This window comes from Melanerpes formicivorus, unplaced genomic scaffold (genome assembly GCF_026170545.1).
Source record: "Melanerpes formicivorus ecotype bairdi unplaced genomic scaffold, bMelFor1.0.p_v2 SCAF_2, whole genome shotgun sequence".
Lineage (NCBI taxonomy): Eukaryota > Metazoa > Chordata > Aves > Piciformes > Picidae > Melanerpes > Melanerpes formicivorus.
Window position 1 is genome coordinate 40,047,224 of NW_027142354.1, and position 26,358 is coordinate 40,073,581.

A 26,358-nucleotide genomic window follows, 5' to 3' on the forward strand; every position below is an offset into this window, starting at 1 on the left:
GGTGTGGCCTAACCAGTGCTGAGTACAGGGGGAGAATGACCTCCCTGCTCCTGCTGGCCACACTGTTCCTGATACAGGCCAGGATGCCAAATGGCCTTCTTGGGGTATGAATCAGTTCTAACACTTCTTGTCTCAGTGCATCTTCTTTAAAAAGTCCCCTTGAAAACATAAAGCCTCTAGAATAAAGTTTTGTTTATCTTTCAACATCTATCCAAAATCCTTATTGAATATTTTGCTATGCTGTATCTAATTGAAAACCAGATGCTCCTGAACTAAAGTAATCAATACCCCATATACAAGTACAGGCATCTGCTTGCGTAAAACAACTTGCTTTATTGGCTCCTTATCTTCAAGCTCTTTGGACCAGAACCATTCTCATCTGTGAGATGCATTACAAGATCTTGTGCAACAGGTCTTAAGGGGAGGGAATTTGGGTTACTTAGTTTGGGAAAAAAGAGGCTCACTGCTCTGAAAGGAGGTTATAATGAGGTGGGTGCTGCTCTCTTCTCCCTAGTAAGAAGGGACACATTGAGAGGAAATGGCTTCAATCTGTACCAGGTGAAGATTACATCAGCAATTAGAAGAAACTTCTTCACTGAAAGGGTTATCAAACACTGGAATAGGCTCTCCGGGGAGGTGGCTGAATCACCATGTCTGGAAGTGTTTAAAAGACACTTAGATGTGGTGCTAAGGGACATGGTTTATCACCAGACTCAGCAGAGAGAGATCATGGTTGGACTTAACGATCTTAAAGGTATTTTCCAAATTCAGGGATTCCATGATGTTATGTGGAGCGAGTTGTAAACAAACTAACAAAAGTAATTTCTTGCTTGACAGAGAAGATAAATTGTAAATTTTTTATTGCAAAATATTAAAATAAATTACATTTTACAAAGACTTAGCAAATATTTACATACAGTGTGATTCCAGTGACGATCAGCAACAAAGAACAGTCAGACAGGCATATTATGGAGTGATAAGACTCAGAACTATACAAACTTCAAAAGCCATATGAAAGACAAGTTAATTTTTGTAAAAAGCAAATCTATCACCAATGGAATGAATCCTGTGAGGCACAAAACCAACACATCTATAACAGAGTTTGGGGGTGGTGGTTTGTCATTTCGTTCGCTTGTTTTGTTTTTTAAGGCCAACAAACTTTTATATTGCTTTTTGCTCTCCTCAGTGACACTTGTCTGTCTCTACACACACTCTCTCAGATCAACTGGAGGGGGAAAAACACAAAACCAAAATAAATCTCAACATATACAACTGCGCAACTGATAAACTCTTATCAGTCTCTGCTTTTATTTCTGCATGTTTTGTGATGTCCATTGCCAGCAATGGGTTCACAAACATTTAACACACCACTTACTGCATTTCCTCTGATTTTGTACCAGTGTATCAGATGTGTTAAGACCACTTGCTGTGAGATATGGATCTGATACTGATGCCCTTTTGGTAAAAAGAGACTTCACTCGAGCACAAGATAAATCCAAGAAGTGTCACCATGATGTCATGAAGGATGGGATCACATCATCTATAGCACTATTAAAAGGGCTTTTGTAGAAACAGACTTTTGTTGTCACATTTCAGGCTTTTCTGTTTTTTGAAAAGTTTTTTAAAGTACTGGCTCATCTTGGCAAAATGATGAAGTTTATATTGTACTTCACATGATGTGACTGTAAATACAATCTACTTGTAGGCAATAGCTAGAAAGAAGTTTCCACTTCCATTCCTTCCTCCTATATGCTTGTAAGCAACTTTGTTTTTTTTTTTAATTAAAAAATAATCTCATTTTTTCTCTTCCTAGGAAGAGATTTGTCTCACCTATAAAACCAATTCTATGGCATTAAGAGAGCTGTTAACAGTATCAGCTAGCCAAATGAAATCTGACACGGTAGCCAAAGAAATGTTTCTAGATTGACCAGATAATTGAAATAACTACGAGACCTTATCAAGTAGCACTGGAGAATTTACTCAGAGGCACTTTAGGGGCTGAATAGCTCAAAATACAGCCTGGACACCCCTCTGACTCATTATGTGTAAATCTGAAGAGAGAAAGACATTAATTTAGATCTCCCCCCAAGCAGCTGCTTTTCTTAAGACATGGAAGACAGGCAGGCAAAAAGCTGTCTTGCTTAGCACTTAGGCAGTTCCAAGATGGCACCATAATTTTAAAAGCTCTGGGAAATAGTTCAACTCTTTGGAGAGTGCCAGTATGAAAGTTATGCCCCAACTAAACCCCTCCAAAGCACTGAAAACAAGCAGGGCTTAATGAGGCCAATTGTGTTGGCCCCCCTGTAAAGAAGAATTTTTTTTCCCAGTGTTAAGATTACATTAAGGCACATGGTGGGATGTCTTGAGAACAGTTTTGTGAGGTGTGATCATGTTTCCCAAAAGAGCAGGAATATTGTACTTTGTTTCAATAAATTTAAACTATTACTTGAAATCCCATGATACTCATTATGCAGAGTTAGTCTATGCTGCCTACACTGGGAAAGGCCAGAGAGCCACATCTACCACATCTAACTTGCTAATATGAAACAGATCCCCAGTCATTTTCAGCTCCAGCATACAAGTGCACTTTGCTATGGAGAATGGAGAGTCTGGGTTCCAGAGTGCAACGTCCCCTCTGACTGAAAGCAGCCCAGCCAAGTGTTTGGGCTGTATTATTTCTGTGTTATGGAGAATTTTTTTCTTTTCTAAAATGAAAACTGAAGTATGCTTTTCCACTTTGTGCATTTTCAGCAAGCTTTCTCTCTCCACTCTGTCCTGTAGCTTTCTAACTGTCACTGAAACTTTAACCTTCACATCAGTAGCGGAAGACAAAGTTGGAACACAACAAAAGCTGCATGGAGTGATTTCTCATTTTCTTGTACAATAATGTGCACATTTTAAAATGTAAAAAAGGAAAAAAAAAACAGAGAAGGCTAGACTTGTTACACAAGAACCCCTGTGTATCACACATGTAGTCTTACCTACCATTTCTTACAGTTACAAAGTATAGCTGTCAACCACAACCCTTCAGCTACATAGAAATACTAGAAAGGTTTGGAGTAATTTGAAAAATGATAGGAGTATTAGAAGTAAATAGGAATCTTCTTGAGAGAGAGACACTCTCTTTCCTGTCTGATACAAGTCAAATTCACCCAGTCACCTCTGCTTCAAATAGCGGTAATGCAATGAAATTTTATTTCAAATGATAATCTCTCTTCAGCAGTATTTTGATAAAATACAGGTTAATTGCTGAACCCAGTGATGTCAATTCCACACTTCTGCCAGCGTCCTAGCCTTTTATTCACTTTCTATTTGACAAAAATATCATAAATCTGGAAAATTTTGAATAAAGACCAGTAAAGACAGTCTCTCGTTTCACAGTACATCACTTCAAAACTTCCCATCAATAGGCTATCAAACCAGAGTGCCAGTTTCCCATATGTCCTCCTTCTGTGGAGGAGGCTAGCAACTGAAGCTGCAGCCCACATTTGCAGTTACTAGAAAGAGCTAGCAATTCAAGATTATCATTGCAAGATTCCATAAGGTCTTCTTACAGAGTTAGTGAGTCTGCCAGCATTACAACAAAAACAGGAATGAGACAACTTTTAACTGTTCACTGAACTCTGGAAACTTTCAGACATAGTGGAATGTCTTAAATACTTTAAAACTAAACATAACAGAACCTAACATTTTAAGGCCTTGACTATTTTCTGTTCCAAATAGGTGTGATCTACCTTACATCAGTTAACTTTTGCCAACTTGTAATCAAAAGCCTCATTTGAAAGAGTTGTTGGGGTTAACACGTAGATATGGAAAAACAAAGGAAAATAACCCTGTGGTGTAATTTTCTTTGTAGCCAAAACCACTTGGGCAGAAATTTTATGAAGACACATACTTCCTTCTCAATGAGAAGCCCACCTCCAAAGCCAAGAGGTAATACTTTCAGGAGCTTAGAGACAAAGTTCCTTTTTAAAAACGCGTCTTATGGCCTTAGGTCACTTTATCACATCCGTTTGCCCAAGATTTGACATTGCCCAGCCTTCTCAAAAGTGGGATAGAATAACCATTATATATGCACAAAAGGTCACACTTTAAAACGAAATGAATAAACAACTGTTTCAAAACATCATCTCAGTCAAGTCTACTCTGAAGTACCAAGGCAAAGTGGAACATCAAACAATACTGACTAACACACTGTACAGATCAGCAGCAGTGCTACAAGTCCCTTCTGACAGGCATTAGGGCATTTGGAGAATACCTGTGCCTCCCCTCAAGGTGTTTTTTTCCTCAGGAGAACAGTGTCAATAAAACTTCACCTGTACAAAGATACTGTATAAGGTTCATTCAAGTATTTCCTCTAGGAAATCAACAGTGGAAGGACACTTTCATCATTAAAAAAGTTCATTGCATCCTGCTTATACTCATACATGCTTTGATCAATATTTCTTCCAATCAGTAGAAGAGTTCTGGAGCTGAAGCACAGTTTAGCAGCCGAATTGGTAAGCTTCATCCCAGATGATTTTTTTCTTGTTTGAGGGCTCTATCTCCATCCATTCCTTTTGAATTTTAGCATTTTATTTATGGAATTACAATTCACTTCTCAGTCTGCCAGTGCACATTAGCACAGATCTGTGTGTTCTGATATTCGATCTTAAGTTTCTCATTAAGTACAACTAATGGTTGCACATCTTTGTGGTAACAATTTAACAGTGGGCAACATAAAAAGCAACCCACTTGCTTTCATTTGTGGTCAAAGCAGGATTCAAATCCATGTTTTCAGAGGTGGAAGGATAATGGAGTAACCGAATGCATCTGATGGCAGAAGCAGTCTGCAATAGTGACACTCCCAAACTAATTCCTCAATGAAATGCATCAATGCAGAGCAGGTCCAGTGTATGAACTAGTCTTTTCTACTTTGTTGAAGAACTATAAAAACCCCAAGAAGGAGCAAGACTCCAAATCCAACTGTTATTTTGCAAGTTTTTCAGATAAGCAAAGCTGATGGGCTCAGAAACCAACTTCTTATGGGAAAAGGACACTGGAGTTTATTAGTTTGGGACTTCTGTTTTCAAAGAGACAGGAGAAGCTGCAAAGAACATGCTTTTCTCCTTTCTCTGTTAATTCATTCAATACGCACTGACCACCTTCAGAAAACCATTGCCAAACGTGCTTCACGTTGCAGCCTTCACATTGCTTACTGTATTATATTCATTCATCAGTTGTTCGTAAGGCACAGAAAGTTCCAGCTCGTTATTGGTAAAGGTAGATTCATCAGAGGATGGGAATTTCACCAGTTTTTTTGTGGTTTCAGATTCCTCTGCAAGATTATCATCCATGGAGGATTTTGATGTTTCCTCGTCATCTGACATGTCTTCCTCTTCATCGTCATCTTCATTTACAAATGTTATATTGGCATTCTCAAATATTAAGGGTCGATAGTCTCTGGAATCCCAAGCTTCACCTTCTTCTTCACTAATCCTGTCTAGCTGGTTTACAAAAATGGTTCCTTCTAGAGGACTGTCTCCAATACGTTTATCATGCACAGGTCTCAGTACACGACCATTTTCCATGTCCAGGGAAGTCTCGTCGTATTCAAACGATTCTGCCTTTGTGTAAATCACCTGGGCATCTATACTAGCATTCTGCATGTTTTGCTTGGCATTTTCTACTTTAATCATTTTGTCATTGTTAGTCTTCAGGGCTTTCTTCCCAATTTGCTTAATAAGATCATTGTATGTTTCTTCCTTCTTTGAAAGGAAGCTGAAAATGTTGACATCCTTTGATGTACCCATTTGAAGGGGTTTTTTAGACCGAGGATGGCTGTCAAATGACTCTTTTCTTTTTTTCCTCCTTTTCTTTATTGCTTTGTGAACTTCCACAAACATACTGACCTTCCAGTTAACAAAGAGTGAAAGCCAAGCTAGTCCCAGGTAGATCCATAACTCCACAAAATATCTGTAAAGGGCATGGTAGTTTGCCTCTGGATTTACACCTGCAAAGAATTAAAAAACAAGAATACTACTGAAAGAGGACTTGCAGCTGATAAATCTTTGAAGTCACAACACAGATTTACTGCACTAACAGACCCTGGTTATTTGAGCACTGCTCCAAGAGGAGGTTAAATGGGGATCTGAAATGCTGTTGAAAGAAAAAGCCAATCCCAGGTCTTCCCCTTCTTGGCTTGGTGTACTCTGACTACTGGACTACAACATAAGTGGCGGCACATTTATCTTCTCCTTGCAAGCTATGAAAGTGAACTTTCTCCCTGTTTGAAAATTACAGGCCTTCTTGCTATTGAGGTATGGATATAAGTACTTTCCCTGAGAAAAGGATTCAAAACATTACTTACTGCAACCATTGCCAAAGCCCTAAACAACAGTGGGTTTTAGAGAAAGACAAGATTTAGGAGGGAGATGTTAGTATGCTCACCATTTTCTGTGGACTATTTCTAGACAGCTGCATCAGAGAGCACTGTCCAGTGCTTAAGCATTCTGCTTAGGATACAGGATCCCATTCACAGGTGCTTAACTGTCATGGTGGTTAGGAAAACTCTTCGCCCGAAATAGGTCTGAGGCACTTAAAAGAGTATTGAACTCCAGAATTTAGCTTCAGACTTTGCCCCTTAAAGGTCTTGGGTATTTAAACTAAGATTAAAGAGTCACTCCACTGGATCACTACTCAGCTTTAATTCAATCTTCTATGCAGCAAAGCTTAAGAAACACCTTTTTAAGTTAAGAGTTTGGAAATAGAATAGCCACACTAGTACATAAAATACAATTACTGACCAGCAACAAAATCTCCAAATCCTATGGTGGTGATGGTGATGAATGAGAAATAGAGGCCTTCGATGTAATCCCATCCTTCAGTCACCATAAAGACAAAGGGAGGAATAACCAGATGGACCAAGACACCCCAAACAATGAAAATAGCTGTGCAGGTAATTTGTGCTTTCCTCTGTAAAGGAAAAAAAGAATTAAAGTCAGGGAAATATCTCCAAATTTTCTTTTCCCATCCATGGAAGCATCAGAGAATAGAATAGAATAGAATAGAATAGAAGAGAATAGAATAGAAGAGAATAGAATAGAAGAGAATAGAATAGAAGAGAATAGAATAGAAGAGAATAGAATAGACCAGACCTTCAAGATCACTGCAGCCAACCCATCAACCAATCCAACCCACCTAAACAACTGAACCATGGCACCAAGCACCCCATCAAGTCTCCTCCTGAACACCTCCAATGATGGTGACTCCACCACCTCCCCAGGCAGCCCATTCCAATGGGCAATCACTCTCTCTGTGTAGAACTTCTTCCTAACATCCAGCCTAAACCTCCCCTGGCACAGCCTGAGACTGTGTCCTCTTGTTCTGGTACTGGCTGCCTGGGAGAAGAGACCAACATCCACCTGTTTACAACCTCCCTTCAGTTGGTTGTAGAGAGCAAGAAGGTCACCCCTGAGCCTCCTCCTCTCTAGGCTAAGTAGCCCCAGCTCCCTCAGTCTCTCCTCATAGGGCTTATGTTCCAAACCCCTCACCAACGTTGTTGCCCTTCTCTGGACTCCTTCCAGCAAGTCAACATCCTTCCTAAACTGAGGGGCCCAGAACTGGACACAGGACTTGAGGTGTGGCATAACCAGTGCAGTGTACAGGGGCAGAATGACCTCCCTGCTCCTGCTGGCCACACTGTTCTTGATGTAGGCCAGGATGCCATTGGCCCTCTTGGCTGCCTGGGCACACTGCAGGCTCATGTTCAGCCTACCATCGACCAGCACCCCCAGGTCCCTCTCTACCTGGCTGCTCTCCAGCCACTCTGACCCCAGCCTGTAGCACTGCATGGGGTTGTTGTGGCCAATGTGCAGAACCCGGCACTTGGATGTGTTAAATCTCATGCCGTTGGATTCTGCCCATCTGTCCAGCCTGTCAAGGTCCCTCTGCAGAGCCTCTCTACCCTCCAGCAGATCAACTCCTGCCCCCAGCTTGGTGTTGTCAGCAAATTTACTGATGATGGACTCAATGCCCTCATCCAGATCATCAATAAAGATGTTAAAGAACACAGGGCCCAGCACTGATCCTTGGGCCACACCACTAATGACTGGCCGCCAGCTGGATATGGCACCATTCAGCACTACTCTCTGGGCTCGGCCATCCATCCACTTCCTAACCCAATGCAGTGTGCTCCCATCAAAGCCATGGGCTGACAGCTTGGCCAGGAGTTTGCTGTGGGGGATGGTGTCAAAGGCCTTGCTGAGGTCCAGGTAGACTACATCCACAGGCCTCCCCACATCCACCAGGCAGGTCACCTGATCATTGAAGGAGATCAGGTTGGTCAGGCAGGACCTGCCCTTCCTAAATCCATGCTGGCTGGGCCTGATCCCTTGGCCATGCTCTAAGTGCTGTGCGATTGCACTCAAGATGACGTGTTCCATAATCTTGCCTGGCACTGAGGTCAGGCTGACAGGCCTATAATTCCCTGGCTCATCCAACTGGCCCTTCTTGTGGATGGGCACCACATTGGCCAGCTTCCAGTCTTGTGGGACCTCTCCAGTGAGCCAGGACTGAGGATCAGACATTCCAGAGTTTTGTGCTAACAGTTTAACAGCCATAACTAAAAGTCACTGATTAAAGTAAACACAACTATTTTATTTTTCTTTATCCAGGACTCACCACTCTTGCAACTACTTGCTCAAATAGGAATATGTCCCCAGTTTTCTTTCAAAGCTCTTAAATATTAAAGGAGCTCCCGTTATTTTATAAACAGGCATGTGATTGAGATACTGGTTGCTTTTTAGACTAGAGTACTATGTCTTCTGATTTTCCTTTAATTCTCATTTGAGCATAGAGGATAACAATCAGAAAAGATGCTTCTTTCCTATTTTATGCATCCTACCTGTTGCCACCTACACAAACTCTGCACAAAGCTGCACACACACATGCATTCCATCACAAGTTTCGGTAGTTTCTTCTCAGGCACCAATAAGGAAAGTTCTTCTTCCCTTTCTGAAACCAGTCCTACTTTCTTCCAGGTACTATGGCCCTGCATTGCTTCCTATCTTAGCACAGTTAGAGCTGAGACAGAACTCACTTGGGGGAAATGGAGCAAGGCAAACACTAAATGCCCCCAAAAAAACTCAAACAAAACCCCACAACCCAAAAAACCAAACTTCACCACTAAAAAAAGGTAATGAAAAGCCGCAAACAAAAAAGCCACAAGCCAGTACCTCAGAACAAAACATTCCCAATTGGTTCACTGCCAGGAGGAAGTACTCAGGCTAGGAGGAGGTAGGAATGAAGCAGGACAGCTTATTTCTGTGCCAGAGGAACTTGCTCGAAATGCCTGTGAAATGGAGCCACAGCTACATTTGTCCTATACGTTTCTAATGTCAGAGACATAAGTCTCCATTGAAGCTACAAGATCTATAGTTAGTATCAAAGATTTTGACAAGATCTCATTTTGCTAAAATTTCTTGCAGAACTACCACATCAGACTATCAGACCAAATCCTCCTCTCAGTGCCCCTTCTCAGTTATTTCTGTGTAACACCACTGGGCAGAATTTGTATTTGTGCAAGTGTTCATTTACTACCCAGATCAGCAGGTGAGTTATGAAGCGTAAGCTTAATTTATGCATCCAAAACACACAGCATGAGTGTAAACAAGCAAGGTCCTTACCAGGCTTACTCCTCTTTTCGTCAGAAACTGGCCCAGCCTCTTGGCACGTCCTCCAAAGAACTTCCCCAGAGCACTGATCCATGTCAAGCAGAGAGGAACTCCAAAGAGCCCATAAAATATGCAGAAGAGACGCCCAGAGGGTGTCTTTGGAGAAACATTTCCGTAACCTAAAAGAGATAAGTAATGTGCACAGTCCATTTGTGTTGCGGAGAATTCAAAGCAGTTCTACCTATGGACAAAACAACATTGTGTGGTCTTCTGCTGTATCAAATACTCCTTCACCATCTATAAAAGCTTTAGTCTACTCCAGCTGATCTGAGTCTGGATGCCTCCCAACTGTACTCTAGCAAATGTGTATTCCATTAATGCAAACGAAGAGCATTTGCATTTTAATTTTTCCCCAGATTTTGTGCATTTTTTGATTGGAGAGATAAACATGAAATAAAGCTCATCTTAAACCTTCTAATAGGATTCCCCCACCTTAAGTAACACTATTAAAAACTCTGTTCTTTAAAATTTGATTCAATCAACCAATCCTGAATGTCAAAGACCCACTATATGCATTTAATTTGTGACCTAGTACCTTTCCAGGGTGAGAGATTGAGTTAAGCACAAGCTGGGTTGTGAAATAGCAAGGCATTTCAACAGAATTTAGATCTTCATTGGTCACAGAACTCAACAGGGCATTACAAACTCAGGATCTAAAAATCAGCAGGCTGTTTTTGCCAGGGCTTTCTTAACCAGGTGTGTTCCCGACTTCAACTTTTTGTTGTAAGTAAACTAGAAGCAGATTATTATGAGTTTCAAATAATAAAGAACAACACAGTACTCCATATGATTTAACAGTAAGACTTTCAGCTGTTCATCTGCAGATGAACATGTACTCTAAGCAACTCCAGCCATGAGGACTTCATTCAGGGGCTAGTTTGACACATCAGTAGAAGAGTACAAACATACAAGAGCACTAGAAAACTACAGTTAGGAAAGTTGACTTCATACATACTTACCGATGGTAGTGATCACAGTAGCAGCAAAGATCACAGCATTAGGCCAGTTCCAGTTGTTGAAAGTATTGTTCCCAGTGATGGCAACCCCCTGTCCAGCAGCATTTGATACAACCTGTAAGAAAACAGTTTATGGTCATTCTTGGAAAATCCTGGCAACCTGAAAAGAAATCTGTCTGTTCCTCTCAAGTTTCCCCCCATTGTTTATACCCAACTTTTTTTTTTGTGAAGGCTAGCCTAGTATATTCACCAACATTAACTTCAGGAAACACAGAAAACTTGCTTCACCTAAGACAAAGCGGTGCAGGTGCTCTGACATTTAATTAAGGGGGTTTAATTAGATCAGCTTTTACTCGATTTACCAGTTTAACCCAAATGGATCTCATCCAGAGACCAAATACACTCCTCCAGACTGAACTAGCATTTAACCTCCAATGTAGTTCTTGAATTTGGTTTAATGGTAGGGACATCTTCAGACCTACTATCCATTTCAAAACACTGTTACGTGCCTCAGCTTGACTTGGGTATGAGCAGGACGTCACACAATCCTTGGCAAAGCTTAATGCAACTAGTGCTCATTTGCCTGCTGTCCCTGGCAGAGTCAATTCATCTTGTAAAAGCCAATGTAAAACTGTACACTTTTCAAAGACAGACAAATTAATACTTTTCCAAAGTATTCTATTCAACAGGACTCTTGCCATTGTCTTTGAATCAAGCCCCTTTCTTATTCCATCTTTCAATCTAGTATACCATAATAAATGCAAAGCACTTATTTTCAATGTGTTAGGCAATTAGGCATAGTTATTTACAATTCCACAGGTTCAGCAAGTCCATTTTCTAACATCTGTTCAGATCTTCAGATGCTCAAAAATTATTAATTACCTTTGGTATGAAGAGACCTGGAAGACCCAGTCTCCCCTGCCTTTCCAAAACTAGGTTGTAGAAAACAGATCGATAAAAAACTTTAATTACTATTTATTGCAGAAAGTCAAAGTTTCACATCAAAACCAGGCATTCTGAAGTGTATTACTACCCCTTAAAAGGAAAAACAATTTATCATATTCTCTGCCAGAAATTCCTACTTAATTTAAATCTTTGCCTTGTCACATTACCCTGCAGTTAAAGCATTCTCAGGTTACACTGCTTTTTCTCCCTGCAGTGTAAACCAAAGCTGTCTGAATAAAATGTGATAGGTAGGATTTATCTTAAACTGGTAAGAACTTAGAGGTACCTACAACCAGCTCTTCCTTCCCTCATCACTCCTTCCTTCCTACTTAGATTAAGATCTGATCTTGGACCCAGCAAGGATTCAACACAAAGTTCAATCACTACTGAAAACACACACAAGTTAACACAGGTTTTAATTATTCTCAAGACTTATTACATAATCACTATCCTCCTACCATAATAAAAATGCCCTCAAAGTGAATGTATTGTGCATATACAAGATGTAAACAATTTAATTAAAAATTTACTTTTAACATGCATGCTATTACAGAAGATAAAAGGAGAAGCATTGAAAGTGATTGAAGGTACAGAACTAGATTTTTCTCCTGGTAAACTTAAATGTGTGCACAAAACTGCAGGCAGTGCCTTTCCATAGCCTACAGGCTATGGATAGAAAAGCATAGAGAAAGTTCTCAACAAGGCAGTTATCTGTCATAAGAAAACAGTGTTGAAATGAGAAAGGAGCAGGTTGAGAGCAAGCAAACACACAATGCCACCTCCTTCCAAGAAGCCAGCTACAATGGATCACAGGAGTTCCTCTGAGGAGAAGCCATTCAAAATAACTCCATTCATTTCTATTATGGTCTGCAGATAAATTTCCTGAAAGTCCCAAGGGACAATGAAATGACCCAGTAGGCACAATCCTTGATCTAATATCCTTGAAAAAGTCAAGTCATCTCTTCCAGTGCCCAGTAACATTACATTGCACTAAATGTTACATTGAACACCAATTCAGCCATTTTTTCATGCTGTAAGCACACTTCTTTATTGTTATTTCATAGCTCATACATCTCATAAGATGTGCACTGAAGTATCTGTTTCCATTGTCACTAGGCCATTATCTCATTGCATTACTTCACCTTCAGTATGAAATAATGTTTCCCAGCACATACAGTTACATTCACATCTGCCAATGCTTGAGATCCGGAGGTGTGAAGGGGGCCCAGATCCAAGAGGAAGAAGCTTCTGGACTGAGTAGCACACAGCTGCCCTTGACATACAGGCAGTTAACATTTCAGGCGAGAGGTGGCTAGCTCTGAGTTACATAAACACTTTATACAGTCATGGATACTCTCCAGCCAAAGCTGCCATCCTTTTCCTGTCTCTATTTTCACAGAGCTATCTACTATTAGCACACAATTATCTATGATCTGCAGAGTAGTTGTCTAAGTTACTTTGTGCCTGCAGTAAGCCCGAGTGCATTATATGCATCCTAGCCACAGGAACGAATATGGTCATGAAACATGCTTACATAGGTTTGGTGCAGTGGGAAATATATAGCTGCTTTCCCAACAGTGTAACCTTTACCCATACTGAAATAATTATTTTGGCTTCAAACAACAATGTAAGTGGGTATTATACAACTGAACAGCGAATATGGGTGGTGGTTGTTTTGGTTTTGGTTTATTTTCCCCCAAAACTGCTAGGCAATAACAGGGATGCCTTTACTTTCATATACTAAGATACAGAACGCCTCAGGCTGCCTGTGCTGAATTTCTTACACTACAGAAAAGGATCTCTAAAAAGTCTTTGGATGGGAAAAATGAGGGGCAAGGAGGGACAAAAAGGGTAGATGGCGCAAGCCTTCTTAATATCTACTGTGTCCAGTTCTGGGCCCCTCAGTTTAGGAAAGATGTTGACTTGATGGAACGTGTCCAGAAAAGGGCAACAAAGCTGGGGAAGGGTTTGGAGTACAAGCCCTATGAGGAGAGGCTGAGGGAGCTGGGTTTGCTTGACCTGGAGAGGAGGTGGCACAGCGGAGACCTTACTGCTGTCTACAACTACCTGAAAGGAGGCTGTAGCCACGTGGGGGTTGGTCTCTTCTCCTAGGCAACCAGCACCAGAGCAAGAGGACATAGTCTCAAGCTGCAACAGGGGAGGTTTAGGCTGGAGGTTAGGAAGAAGTCCTTCACAGAAAGAATGATTGGCCATTGGAATGGGCTGCCCAGGGAGGTGGTGGAGTCACCATGCCTGGAGGTGTTTATGAAGAGACTGGATGGGGTGCTTGGTGCCATGGTTTAGTTGATTAGATGGTGTTGGATGGTAGGTTGGACTTGATGATCTCAAAGGTCTCTTCCAACCTGGTTAATTCTATTCTATCTCGAAAGATGTAATTTAGGAAAAAAAACAAACCCTTCAGTTATGCCCTAATTCAAAAGCTGAAAATAGTTAACTAAGTCAGAACTTACATATGATCTTAGATCCCACCTCACAACTCTACTAATGAAAGCAGGCCTTTCTTTTCAGTCAAGCCACTTTTGCCTCACAGGAATCAAACTCCCTCTTCTCCCTCATTCCCCAGTACTCCAATTCTGCACTTTGGCAATGGAAAAACATCTCAAGTCCCTGAGTTATTGCTGAAAGTAAACAGACTTGCAATTGCAGAGGGAAATTTAAGACACACAAAAGTAATGTATCTTCTGATAACATTAACACAAGTAGAAATAGGGGATGCCATTCGAACACAATCAAGCAGACATTGTCTCATTTGCAAGTACTTTCCCTCAGAGAAACCCGAGCATTGCACCAATACAACATTATGCTTCATGGCTTTTGTGACTTTTTTTAACCCTCTGATGATCAGGTTCACTCAAGATTTACCAGGTATCAAAAGAACTTATTGTTGTATCTCGGTTTAGGAAGGATGTTGACTTGCTGGAACAAATCCAGAGAAGGGCAACAAATTGGTAAGGGGTTTGGAACATAAGCCCTATGAGGAGAGACTGAGGGAGCTGGGATTGCTTAGCCTGGAGAGGAGGAGACTCAGGGGTGACCTTATTGCTCTCTACAACTACCTGAAGGGAAGTTGTAGACAGGCAGATGTTGGTCTCTTCTCCCAGGCAGCCAGTACCAGAACACAAGGACACAGTCTCAAGCTGCGCCAGGGGAGGTTTAGGTTGGATGTTAGGAAGAAGTTCTACACAGAGAGAGTGATTGCCCATTGGAATGGGCTGCCCGGGGAGGTGGTGGAGTCACCATCATTAGAGGTGTTCAGGAGGAGACTTAATGGGGTGCTTGCTGCCATGGTTTAGTTGTTTAGGTGGGTTGGACACGATGATCTTGAAGGTCTCTTCCAACCTGGTTTATTATTATTATCTTGGGCAAAGGAGTATCTCACTGAGGCTTTGGGGCACGTGCCACTCTTATTCCCCCTACATGAGTAACAACAAGGCTAAGGAGCCCTCTGAACAAATTTGCAAGCGGCAAGGAGAAGTCTTGACCCACATCAGTATTATGGATATATTCCTAACACTGTTTATTCTACTTCTCCACTTTCTGCTGGGGGCAGGCACACAACAGCAACAAAGTTTGCCCAAACTGGGAAGACACATACTAATGCATTTGTTTAAATTGGTTTTTCCTACTGGCCTGCCAAGGTTTGCTAGGGCAAGTCTCTGGTGGCTTAAAAGCTTGCAGCAGCCAGCAGACGCATTTCTGCTGTCTTTGCCTTTGTATTAGCAGGAGGAATGGTTAAGTTTGAAATTTTATCAATAACACTGGCAAGGCAAAATGGCTCACCACAGACATTCAGACTCTGCAGAAGTAATGGGAAGGTACAAAATTAAGAGAACAAGCATACTGCCTCCAAGAGGCCTTTATCATAACTAGGTAAGTAGAATATGCCATTTTACACTGGGCCATTTGGCCCTCAGAAGAGCAAACGGAGCAGAACTATGGCCTTCTGCCTGTATAAGCATGAACAGCGGCACGTGGTTTTGCTTTCATTTGCCTTCCCTTCAGGTATTTATATATACACTGAGGAGATCCTCCTGAGCCCAGCTTTCTCAGCTTTTCCTTGTAGGATGACTGGAGCATCCTCTAGTGCTTTGATCACCTCAGTAGCTCTTTGCTGGACTCTCTCCTGCATATCACACATCCCATTCTACTCTCAAGGGTATTACCATGTGCATAAAGGACTGTAACAGCTGGCTCCTGCATCCAAAGGTAGAGTCCAATAAAGCAATAACTGATACATGTTTTCAAGACTCCTTAGGGTTTGTCCCCACTTGGGACTCTAAAGGAACAGAGTAATTTTGCTTCTTTATCAAGGATATAAAGATGTAATGCACCAAAACCTGCTGAGAATTACAAATCTACAAAGTACTTTAGAGACTCTCCTACAAGGAATAAATCTCTCTTCAACTTGTTTAAGAGATTTGGATGTCAATGAAAAAAAAAAAAAACAAAACAACCCAGAAAATAGTGCAGTGGTTATCTACTCATAGGTACATACAACACTGACAATTCAGCCAGTTTGGATAAAATTTTCCAGGGTAATAAGGCATAAATTTATAATGTCAGATGAAACTCTATACTGCTGTTCATAAGCAGATTTTAACCAAGTCCAGAAGCATCAGAGTAAGGGAAAACAATGAGGTGAAGCAGTACAAGAAGCTGTATGGATGTTTTTCATGGCATTTTAAAATTCAAGAAAAGGCTTAAAGTAACTTGAAAATAAAAATCCATGCCAAGCAAAGTGCACACCCTTGAAAGGCAACAAAGCTGGTGAGGTGTTTGGAGCACAAGCCCTATGAGGAAAGACTGAGGGAGCTGGGGTTGCTTAGCCTGGAGAAGAGGAGGCTCAGGGCAAACCTTATTGATGTCTACAACTACCTGAAGGGAGGTTGTAGCCAGGTGGGGGCTGATTTCTTCTCCCAGGCAACCAGCACCAGAACAAGAGGAACCAGTCTCAAGTTGTGCCAGGGGAGGTTTAGACTGGATGTTAGGAAGACGTTCTTCACAGAAGGAGTGATTGGCCATTGGAATGTGCTGCCCAAGGAGGTGGTGGAGTCACCATCACTGGATGTGTTTAGAAAGAGATGGGGTGCTTGGTGCCATGGTTTAGTTGATTAGATGGTGTTGGATGATAGGTTGGACTCAATCTCAAAGGTCTCTTCCAACCTGGTTAATTCTATTCTATTCTACTTGTCCCACATGGTTTTCTGGCTCTACCTATAAAGCTACAGTAGCAGTCAGCTGTTTGTAAGAATCAGATTTTGAAAGGCAATCAAAACCATATTCATTAATGTTTATCTTTACAATAAAAAAGAGACACATGCTAAGACTCCCACACCTGATATCCATTACAAAGTTCTGTGTACCTAGATAACACTGTCTCAGGATTACACATAAATAAAGAGAAAAGAAACTGCCTCAGTATTGCTTTGGAAGGAAAATTGTGTGGGTGGTCATAGCTAGATTGACAGACTTGCCTCAGACTTATCAGGCAGACAGGCATGGCCACAGCTAGAAACTTCCTGCATTGCTGGCATATTGCACTTTGACATCTGCTTGTATATTAAAAGCAGGAGCAGCTATTTCACAGGCACAGCTTGAATTTGTAAATACTTTATAGTTAGATCAAAAGTAGCAGATTCACAGTCAAACTAGAAATATATTAATCCTGGCTGACAGCTGTCATAGCTCATCTGTTAAGTAAGTTTGTGTGTCTAGTTGTTAAGCAACAAATATGTATTTAATGAAATAATGAATGACACAATCCATTGTTTTGAGTTATAGTAGCTGGAGAAAGTAATATTAACCAAAAAATATTATAAAATTTAAAGCCAACTGCCTTCCTCCTGCATACCCAATGTGTCCTAACTGAATGAAGGATGCTGTCCAGAGAAAATATTTTCCTCACTAGAGTATCTTGGCAGCTTGGGGTTCGGATAAGGACAAGGAAAGAGAAGCCAACTATGCAACTAATGGTTTCACCAATGAGCAAGAAAATTCCCCTCCCCCCCATTACTTTTCCTGTCTAAATATATGAGGTGTATACGTGTGATGATTTACTGAAATTTTCTGGTTTGAGTTCACTAACACCCTCATATTAGTCCATACATTCTTAAGACTAAAATACTTCACCTCTCTTCCCAAACCCCACAACTGCATTGCTTCTAAAAAAATTTTGCTATGTGCCAAAGTGCCCAGTTTGGTAGCCAGAGACACAATGTGGCAGAGCTGCAGAAACCTGAGAAAATACCAAGGTTAAAACATTTCATCCAGGCAGCAGAAAGAGCAGCATTCCAATGTCATCTTTAGGAGGGCTGATATAAATGTGTATGTGCACAGAGAAACCAAAGATCATCACTGTTTGGAGGGGGGGAGGAAAGGGATCTTTTGAGGATCAGAATACAAAATCTCACAGCCTAGAACACAAAACAGCAGCACCCTATTTGGGCATGCATATTTCTGTCAGCCACCTGGCACATTTAGTAATTAATTGGCTCAAGGTAAGAAGAATTCTCAGGGAAGGATGGCTGGTAATTATCTGTCCCACTGAAGCAGCTCAAAGTCACCAGAGAAGCCTACATCCCTGGTATATACAACCCTGCCATCCTTTTTTTCACCCCCATTTCTAGTGTAATGACAGGCTTATTCTCTGATTGCTCACTTGGACTCTGAGTTCCCAGCTGACTGAAACATGCTGGCATATGACCAGGGCCAACACACAGAGCCAAGTGAACAAGCCTTTCAGGCTGCCTTAGCCACTTGACAGTCTCTGCAGGACTATGCAGGACTTGGGACAGCTGACCTTTCATTTCCCTCTCTGCATTATCTGTGTTTGCAATACAAGTTTCATGTTTGTCAGGACAAGAACCATGCCAGATGTAAAAAGAAGTCTTTTAGCTGAGTCCTGGATTTCCTACTTCACTTCTGTGGCAAATGGTGTACGACCTTTTTTGTAGAAAGAAAAATAAGACAAGTGAACCACATTGTCTCAGTCTAACAGGCAACACCCTTGTGTCTTGCTAACCTATGAAAGTTTTACTGTCCTTTACTGACCTATACAGAGAATCTAGCTGGAAGGTGGTTGGGCAAGAGGTACAGGATATGAGTCAACAGCACCTGCACTAGAGAAGGATGGCAGGATTTAATAAATTCCACATTTATTAATGAGGACATCAATTGACTACACAAGTCTTGTTTCAGATTGACTGAACCTACAGGAGTGAATCCACAGTTATTTCAACTGCTGTGCACTGTATTTGTTCCCAGCCACGTTATTCTAAGTTACTACATTCACCAAGACTCGCACTGTTCCTAGAACCTGTAGAGTCTGCTTTAAACAAATGGAAAATCAGAGGCAGAAAGTTTGTTTCTAATAGCACAATGGGATTATGGCCAGTAGCCAAGTTGAAACTAAGGCAAAAATTAGGAAGTAGTCATCGGGAGAATAATGCTAACTTTTACTTCTAAAAGAATAAACCCCGCAAACCCCATGCTTTGTGCTGAGAGATGTAAATAAACCTAACTGAGAGCATACATGAACACTAGCCAAAATGCCAGAGAGATCAGTGTGACAGTAAGGATTCCTTCTCCCTTATCTATGAATTGAACTAAAACAAAAATAAAAATCAAACCCTGAAAAGCAAGTGTTAGTCCCAGTATTTACATTCCTACACAGAGCAACTACAAATAGCAAGGAACAGTACTTCCCTTTGCTGTAACATATTATATTTATAAAATGGTTAACTGTTATTGCAAGTTAAAGCATATTTTGCATTTTTCAATCAACAGTTTAGTCTTAAAATGAAGTATCTATCAAAGTGAAATCTTTTGAAAATTCCCACTTGGGGAAAAAAAATCCTGGCAAAATATGGGCTTACATACTTCAGGGGAGGGTTTTCTTTCCAGCAAGAGCAAGATTTAATCCAGAATGAGATGGTATTTTCACATTCCTACCAATACAGCAGACAGAATACTATCTTGTAAGTTTTCCACAGTCCCCAGAGAAAAGGCAGCTTAAGCTTTTCTCAACGTTTCATTTTAACTGCTTCAATGTATCATTGGCTTGGGTTTTTTAAACAAGACAGTTATAAAATCATTTGAATTTGCAAAAAGTTGTTTTAAATGATCCAACAGTTTCTTAGCATACAAAATAGAAAAATATAGCATACAAAATAGAACATGCACAGGTCAGATGCACTGTAGATACCACATTTCACCCAAAAAATTATAGAACGAGACTAAACTTGCTTTTCAGAGAACCAGCACCAGAACAAGAAGACACAGTCTCAAGCTGCAACAGGGGAGGTTTAGGCTTGAGGTGAGAAGAAAGTTCTTCACAGAAAGAATGATTGGCCATTGGAATGTGTTGCCCAGTGAGGTCATTGAGTTACTGTTCCTGGAGGTGTTCAAGAGGGGACTAGACGTGGCACTTGAAGCTGTGGTTTAGTTAGTCATGAGGTATAGGTGATAGGTTGGACTTGATCATCTTTGAGGTCTTTTCCAACCTTATTGATTCTATGATAGTTCAGCTAATATTGTTGATTGTCACTTATCCAGGCAACTACTTCATATGTTGTTCTATTCATGCAACTGGGCTTCTCAATTCATAAATGAATTGGAGAACTAAGATGCTCTTTTGCTTTCCCTTTATTATGCTTAACTTTGGGCTGTTAGCAAGTTGGACCTCCATCTAAGCATACCGTCTCTTACCTATAGGCCTCCAGCACACGCTACTTCATACAGAGCTGTCCCAACATCTAAGCCTGATATTTAAAGAATGCACGTAAATACATGCCTCATTTTCACTTTGCATAGTTTTGTTACATAACAGGACATCAAACCAGACATTGCTTATATCTGTTAATTTAGAATACAACACACCCAGAGGGCTTTTTACTTGCCTCTTGGTCTCGATCTCTTAATTAGTCTGTTTTGTCAAAATTCTTTACTTTTAAGTATTGGGAAATTCCACTTCACAGACTTTAATGGGCCTAGCAGGTTGTTTCTTTTGAAAGCAGACTTGCTAGTTTTATTAGATGAAGAAAGCACACAGTGGGCTCCATTGTCTTGTAGTGGACTTTGAAAGCAGATTCCAACAAAAGTATTCAAGTACATGCTATGAGGAAAGCCATGGATTAGAGCTGTGTAATCCATTAAATAGACTGAAGATACTACCAAACAGAAGTGGGCTTCAGCAGGGGGAAGTATTCAACTAAATTGCATCACTGCTGTAAATAAAACCTCTGTATGTCCTTCAAAGAACATGACTGAGCTTGAAGAGGGACTAGAAAGTGTTCACATCTATACCATACACGCATACTTTTATGCTGGAAAATGTTTGCTATTTAGTGGAATTCTGAGGAAGCCTCATCTGAGGTTTATGTAGGTGTTCAGAACAGAGGAGGAACACAGAAATATCCTGAAGCAAACTGGAACTGCTTAACAGTGATCTCTACAATATATCTACAAAAGAGACTTTTTTAGATAAGGCAATAAATTCCTATTACATCAGGTTTTCTTCCAGGCACTTGATGACAGCACTTTCTCTCCCCCCCCCAAGCATCATTTTTGAACATACTCCCAATTATGCGTGCTAAACAGTGCAGGAAATTCTTCCACAGACTGTCTCTCAAATGGAATAGAGTGAAAAAAGTCTGGGCACTTCCAGGGTTTTTTGGGTGGTGTTTTTGTTTGTTATTGTTGTTTGTTTTGGTTTTCTGTTTTTTCCTTTTTGTAACATGGAACAGGTAAGAAGCATCAAGTTTTCTTAACCCATCACTGTTGATGCTGACAACTCATTGACAACAGGAAATAATATACTTAACCTATAAATGGTATTTTTGTAGGGGTAGTACTACAGGAAAAGCCATCTCTTCTTGTCACTGTGTCCCCTTTCTCTCCATGCTTCCTAGCTGACAAAAAGAACTAGGGCTGAGAATGCACATTTGTCACAGATGATAACACTTGTGATTTCATTCTTTGTTTTCTTGGGTTTTTGATTACAATTTAACCAGATTAATCTGTCCTTTAGAAAGGCTATCTGTTCATTAACCCATATCACAAGCAGAAGAAAACGTGATCTTCAAGCACAGTCTCAATGTGTTAACCAGAAACAGCTCTAAACAGTTAAGGGAGGGTGGGGAGGAGGGACACACAACAAGAAGCAGCAGAGTTTTTATATGCAAAATTGTAATATATATGCTCTATCCTGATTTTCACTTGTTCTATGAAAGCTATGCAATAAACTGTTGATTTAGAGGAGATGTAAAGAACTGCCTTTGTACTTGTCTGAACCTGAAAGACTCATAAAAATTTAATTGTGGCTAATATTTAGGATCCTGGAGGCTACAGGACACAGACCAGTGGAAACAATTTGTGAGTCTACAGTCAAATTAATTCAACATTATTGTTTGGAAATAGAGAAGGTAAATAATTGTGCCAGCTATTCCCTGCTTGTAAAGATGATCAAAGTTAGACAAAGCATGAGAAGGATTAAACAGGATACAGAAGAAGCGAGGATGAATATCTTGGGTACTTCTGTAGTGCCAGCGTTAGATTATATTCAATATTTTTTCCTCCCCCAATTAAAACCAGATATTTATGTGCTGACCATTTTAGTAGTTCATATAGACATAAATGCTGATCACTGCAATAAAGCAAATCTTTAGTTGCTTTTACTGGGAGAAACAGTCTTAGCAATCACTGTTATGTACTGTAAAATTTCCTGCTCTATTAGCACCAGTAACTTAACACCATCACTGCTTTGCTCCCATCAGGGTGAACACAAGCTTCACAAAAATCATAGAATCAATAAGGTTGGAAAAGACCTCAAAGATCATCAAATCCAACCTGTAACCCAACACCTCATGACTACTAGACCATGGCACCAAGTGCCATGTCCAATCCCCTCTTGAACACCTCCAGGGACAGTGACACTACCACCTCTCTGGGCAGCCCATTCCAATGACTAACAACTCTCTCTGTGAAGAACGTTCTCCTCACCTTGAGCCTAAACTTCCCCTGGCACAGCTTGAGATGTACTGTTACTTTTGAATTTTGCATGGAAAGTGACAGCTGAGTAATAAACCTAATTGAGAGAGCTTTCCTGAAGACATGGTATTTCCCAAGATAAAAGTGCACTCTCTTATGTGTGTGTCCCATTGCACAGAGAATAAGGGCTGACACTTAACAGAAAATATCCTGGGAAATAATCACAAGCTACATGATGAGAGAATCGCCTCCTGTGGGTCAAACAACGGGATGAGGAACAAACGTACCACTTAACCCTAATCCTAGATGCCAAACTTCTGCAGTATCTGAAAATTAATAGAAAACCAGTAGTTCCAGGAAAGGGTGTTCATGAAACAGAAAATGCCATCCTGTAGAAGAGAACCACTAGAAAACCATCTAACTTAGTTGAATTATAGCCTTTCTACAAGGAAGCAGACCAGCAAAATACAGTTTAGCAGTTATCTAGTTTTCATAATTTCCTCCTTCAGACTATGCTGTGAACCTCTCCTCTCCTTCAATTAGCCTGAAGGAGTTTCAGAACTTCTGTATCTTGAATTTGGACCTTAGTGCCCTTGAGAGCAATACAGATTATACCACCAATGTTATTTAGAGAAGATAAAGTCTTATACATGTACATGTGTGTTGTGATAAGCCCCAGCAGTGCTGTGAGGTTTTTTTAAAGAAGTAATCACAGGTCAATTGGCCAGCACACTGGCTGTATCTTTTAGTCATTTGCTGGCATCATTTCATTTGTTAGCAAGGATGGCACTGGTCCTGTCGTTCTTATTACCCCTGTACTAAGGCACCGTGCAAATCTGTTGATATTATAGACCTTGACATGCCCTCAATATATAAATGCCTTTTGCAAACATTTATTGCTCAGCTGATTTAAGAGGCCCTCAAACACTTCTGGCAAGTTGTACACGAAGTCATTACTGCTTTAGTTTCAAGGAAAACATGTGAGTGAAGAACCATTTTTCAAAAATTGAGCATTTTTAGCATCAGCTTTACAATGTCCTAGTCACCCACTGCAATTGATTCCTCCTCTTTCTCATTCTTTGACATAAAAGTGCTGTCATAATCTACAGCAGTAAATGCAAGGGGAATGCATTTTTTACATTACATCTCATCAGTCCAGCCATACAGTTTAGGCATCTCAAAAACAAAGCACATCAATAAACAACAAAAGAGGAAGAATTTCAAGCAACAGCTGGATGCTCAAAATCCCTTTCCTGCTGTTGTCTCGCCATTCTGCAAAGCGCTGGTAAAACGTAACTGGCATGAGTACTGTCATTTTGGTCATCTGCCTTCAAGAAATGGGAAGAGAGGCAGACAAGGGCTAGAAGACCAAGGAGATTACTATGGGTCAGTCAAAGCAATTTGTACTGCAAAAATAAAGTTGGACGGGGAATAGCATTACTTTCTTTTGCTCTGTATCAGAAACTGTTACACAAGATTACAAACAAAAGCCATTTAACCCAAACCCCAGTGTTGGTAATAGAAACAAAACACAAAACCTCAGCTTAACAGTGATTGGTTTAGATAATGTAAATATTTCTACACTATGGTATTACAAGATTTTGGATCCAAAATCTTTATTACAATTATCATGCACTGGTGAGCATGTTATTATCCTACAGCATAATCCTTTTAGTATGGGAGTTCTTCAGACAGAAGTCATGACAAAGGGTAAAGAATTTCACCATTTTCTGGGCATCACTCAAAAGGCATTCTGGAGTTCTTCTTCATGGGCTGACATGATACAGAGTAGTAAAGAGATAAAGGCTAAAACGTAAAACAAATTACTAGAAAAAGGAACAACTGTACTGTTAAATAGAACACAAAAACTTTTGCAGCACCAGTTTGGTTTATATTTTTTCCTGGCAGACTTCTAATAGAAGTTTAAAAAGGCCTTTCAGTAAGGCTCAAGCACCATAAAATACATGCAATTTCCTTTCCTGAATATACCAGTGGCTCTACAAAGTGGACACATGGTCCTACTGATTTTGTGAAGCCTCATCACACTCATGAGTACAAGTCAATATCAGTTATTTTGCAATGATAATTTGTACTCCTTACTTGTACAAAGTGCTATTTCTACTGAAGGTTTACAGATGACTCTTACAGCTACAGACATAACACAAAAGATATCCTCTTCAGATTAAGCAAATATTAAAGAGGGGGGAGTGAAGAAGGGTTCTTTGGTTTTGTAAAAAGCAAAGCAAGTTGTATCTATCCTTGCAGCTTTTCATCACAAACCTCTCTTTTACAAAATACTGTTTTACAAATAGGCACTTTGAGAGATTTTCAGTCAAAAGATACACAAGCTTTTCTAAAAACTCATCACACTGTGTACAGGTGTTTTTTGTAACCTGTTGTATGCTACCCATCCAGGACTTAGATAAGGCTTATTTATTTCACAGTTCTGTGTTATGCCTTTCTTTCCATCCTGATGGCAATTCTTTTGCTTTCCCAAGCTACCTCTACTGAAAGGAATGCCCCAAGTGTGAGGCTTCAGTTTTCATGCAGTAAATTCAAGAATAAGGCCTCAAAAGTATGTTCTGCCCAATTACGCTGGGACACATGCTAATTCTTCCTTAGCTAGGCAAGATGAGGTCAAGCCAGCACTGCTCACGTAACTTGACAGAAAAACCGAGTAGACAGGCCTTTGGAAATATTTATTGCTGGTTTTGTACTTTAAGTGTGTAATAATCAACTCCTTCATGGCTACATTGGTAGCTTTCATTCTTAGAAAGTAAATCAAGCTTGCAATCACAACTCTAAAAGAAAACACAGAACAACTTAAAGCTGCTCTGATCAGCAAGTAGTTGTAAGCTGCTACAAGGTGAAGTTTGAGGGTTTTTAGCAAATCAAACCATTATAGTTGAATAATTAAGTTTCCCCTCACTATCAACTCTTGCTGTCCTGCTGCTAACCTTCTCCTTACCATAACAAGTAGCTAACTGCACACATTTAGTGACCTCCTGGTCTAGATGGGTGGAAAAGACTGAACCATTAGTCATTTTCTCATGACAATTCTGCAATAAACCTCCAAGTTTCAGAAGTTTCTATTTTAGAATAAAATGTGAAGTAAATTAGTAAATTGAGACTTAAGTGGTAAAAGCCCATTAAAAAAATAAATAAATTATTGAGCTCTACTTCCATTCTGCGGTACAAATAGGTGTTACTGTTTCCTCTGGAAAAAAAGTTCTAATTTGTAGGGACATTAACCTCTTGAAGGCATGGCAATATTTTTACAGCATGCACTAAATGTTGCTTGTGTATGATGTATAGCATGGACAGTTAATTTTCCTATAAGTCATAACTCACAGGACAAACAATGTGAGTGGTATTAATGGAAAGAGATCAACAAGGTTATTTCCTTTTTGTGGCTTTTTGCAGAGTTAAATAATAAGTGAAACTCATAATTCAGCAAATTAGTTAACTGGAACTATTTTGTCAGTGCAAAATGCAATGCTAAAGTTTACCTATTTGTTAGACTTGCAGCTCCTATGCTTTAATGAACTAATGCCACTTAACTTTATTCTTTCCATTTATGAGCAGTGGATGTAAACATTTTTTTAAAAGGCAGATGGCTTCTTTGACAGATCATGACTACAGAGTTTAATGGTTGATACCGGTTTCCCCCCTCCTCCCCTTATTAGTTTCAGGACTACATTCCAGTTTAATGAACTAGTTAACAAGCTATTTTGATG

At 40.2% G+C, this 26,358-nt stretch overlaps 1 protein-coding gene across 1 annotated transcript in view; it reads right to left on the reverse strand.

Moving 5' to 3' along the window:
• Positions 1-843: 843 nt before the first annotated feature.
• Positions 844-26,358, reverse strand: part of KCNK5 (potassium two pore domain channel subfamily K member 5) — a 37,165-nt gene continuing 11,650 nt past the window's right edge. Inside the window, exons 2-5 of the mRNA XM_068157589.1 lie at positions 10,673-10,784; positions 9,666-9,832; positions 6,786-6,954; positions 844-5,992 (exon numbers count right to left, since the gene is read on the reverse strand). Coding sequence (XP_068013690.1) covers positions 5,172-5,992; positions 6,786-6,954; positions 9,666-9,832; positions 10,673-10,784 — 1,269 coding nt within the window. The 3' untranslated portion in view covers positions 844-5,171. The remainder of the gene's footprint in view (positions 5,993-6,785; positions 6,955-9,665; positions 9,833-10,672; positions 10,785-26,358) is intronic.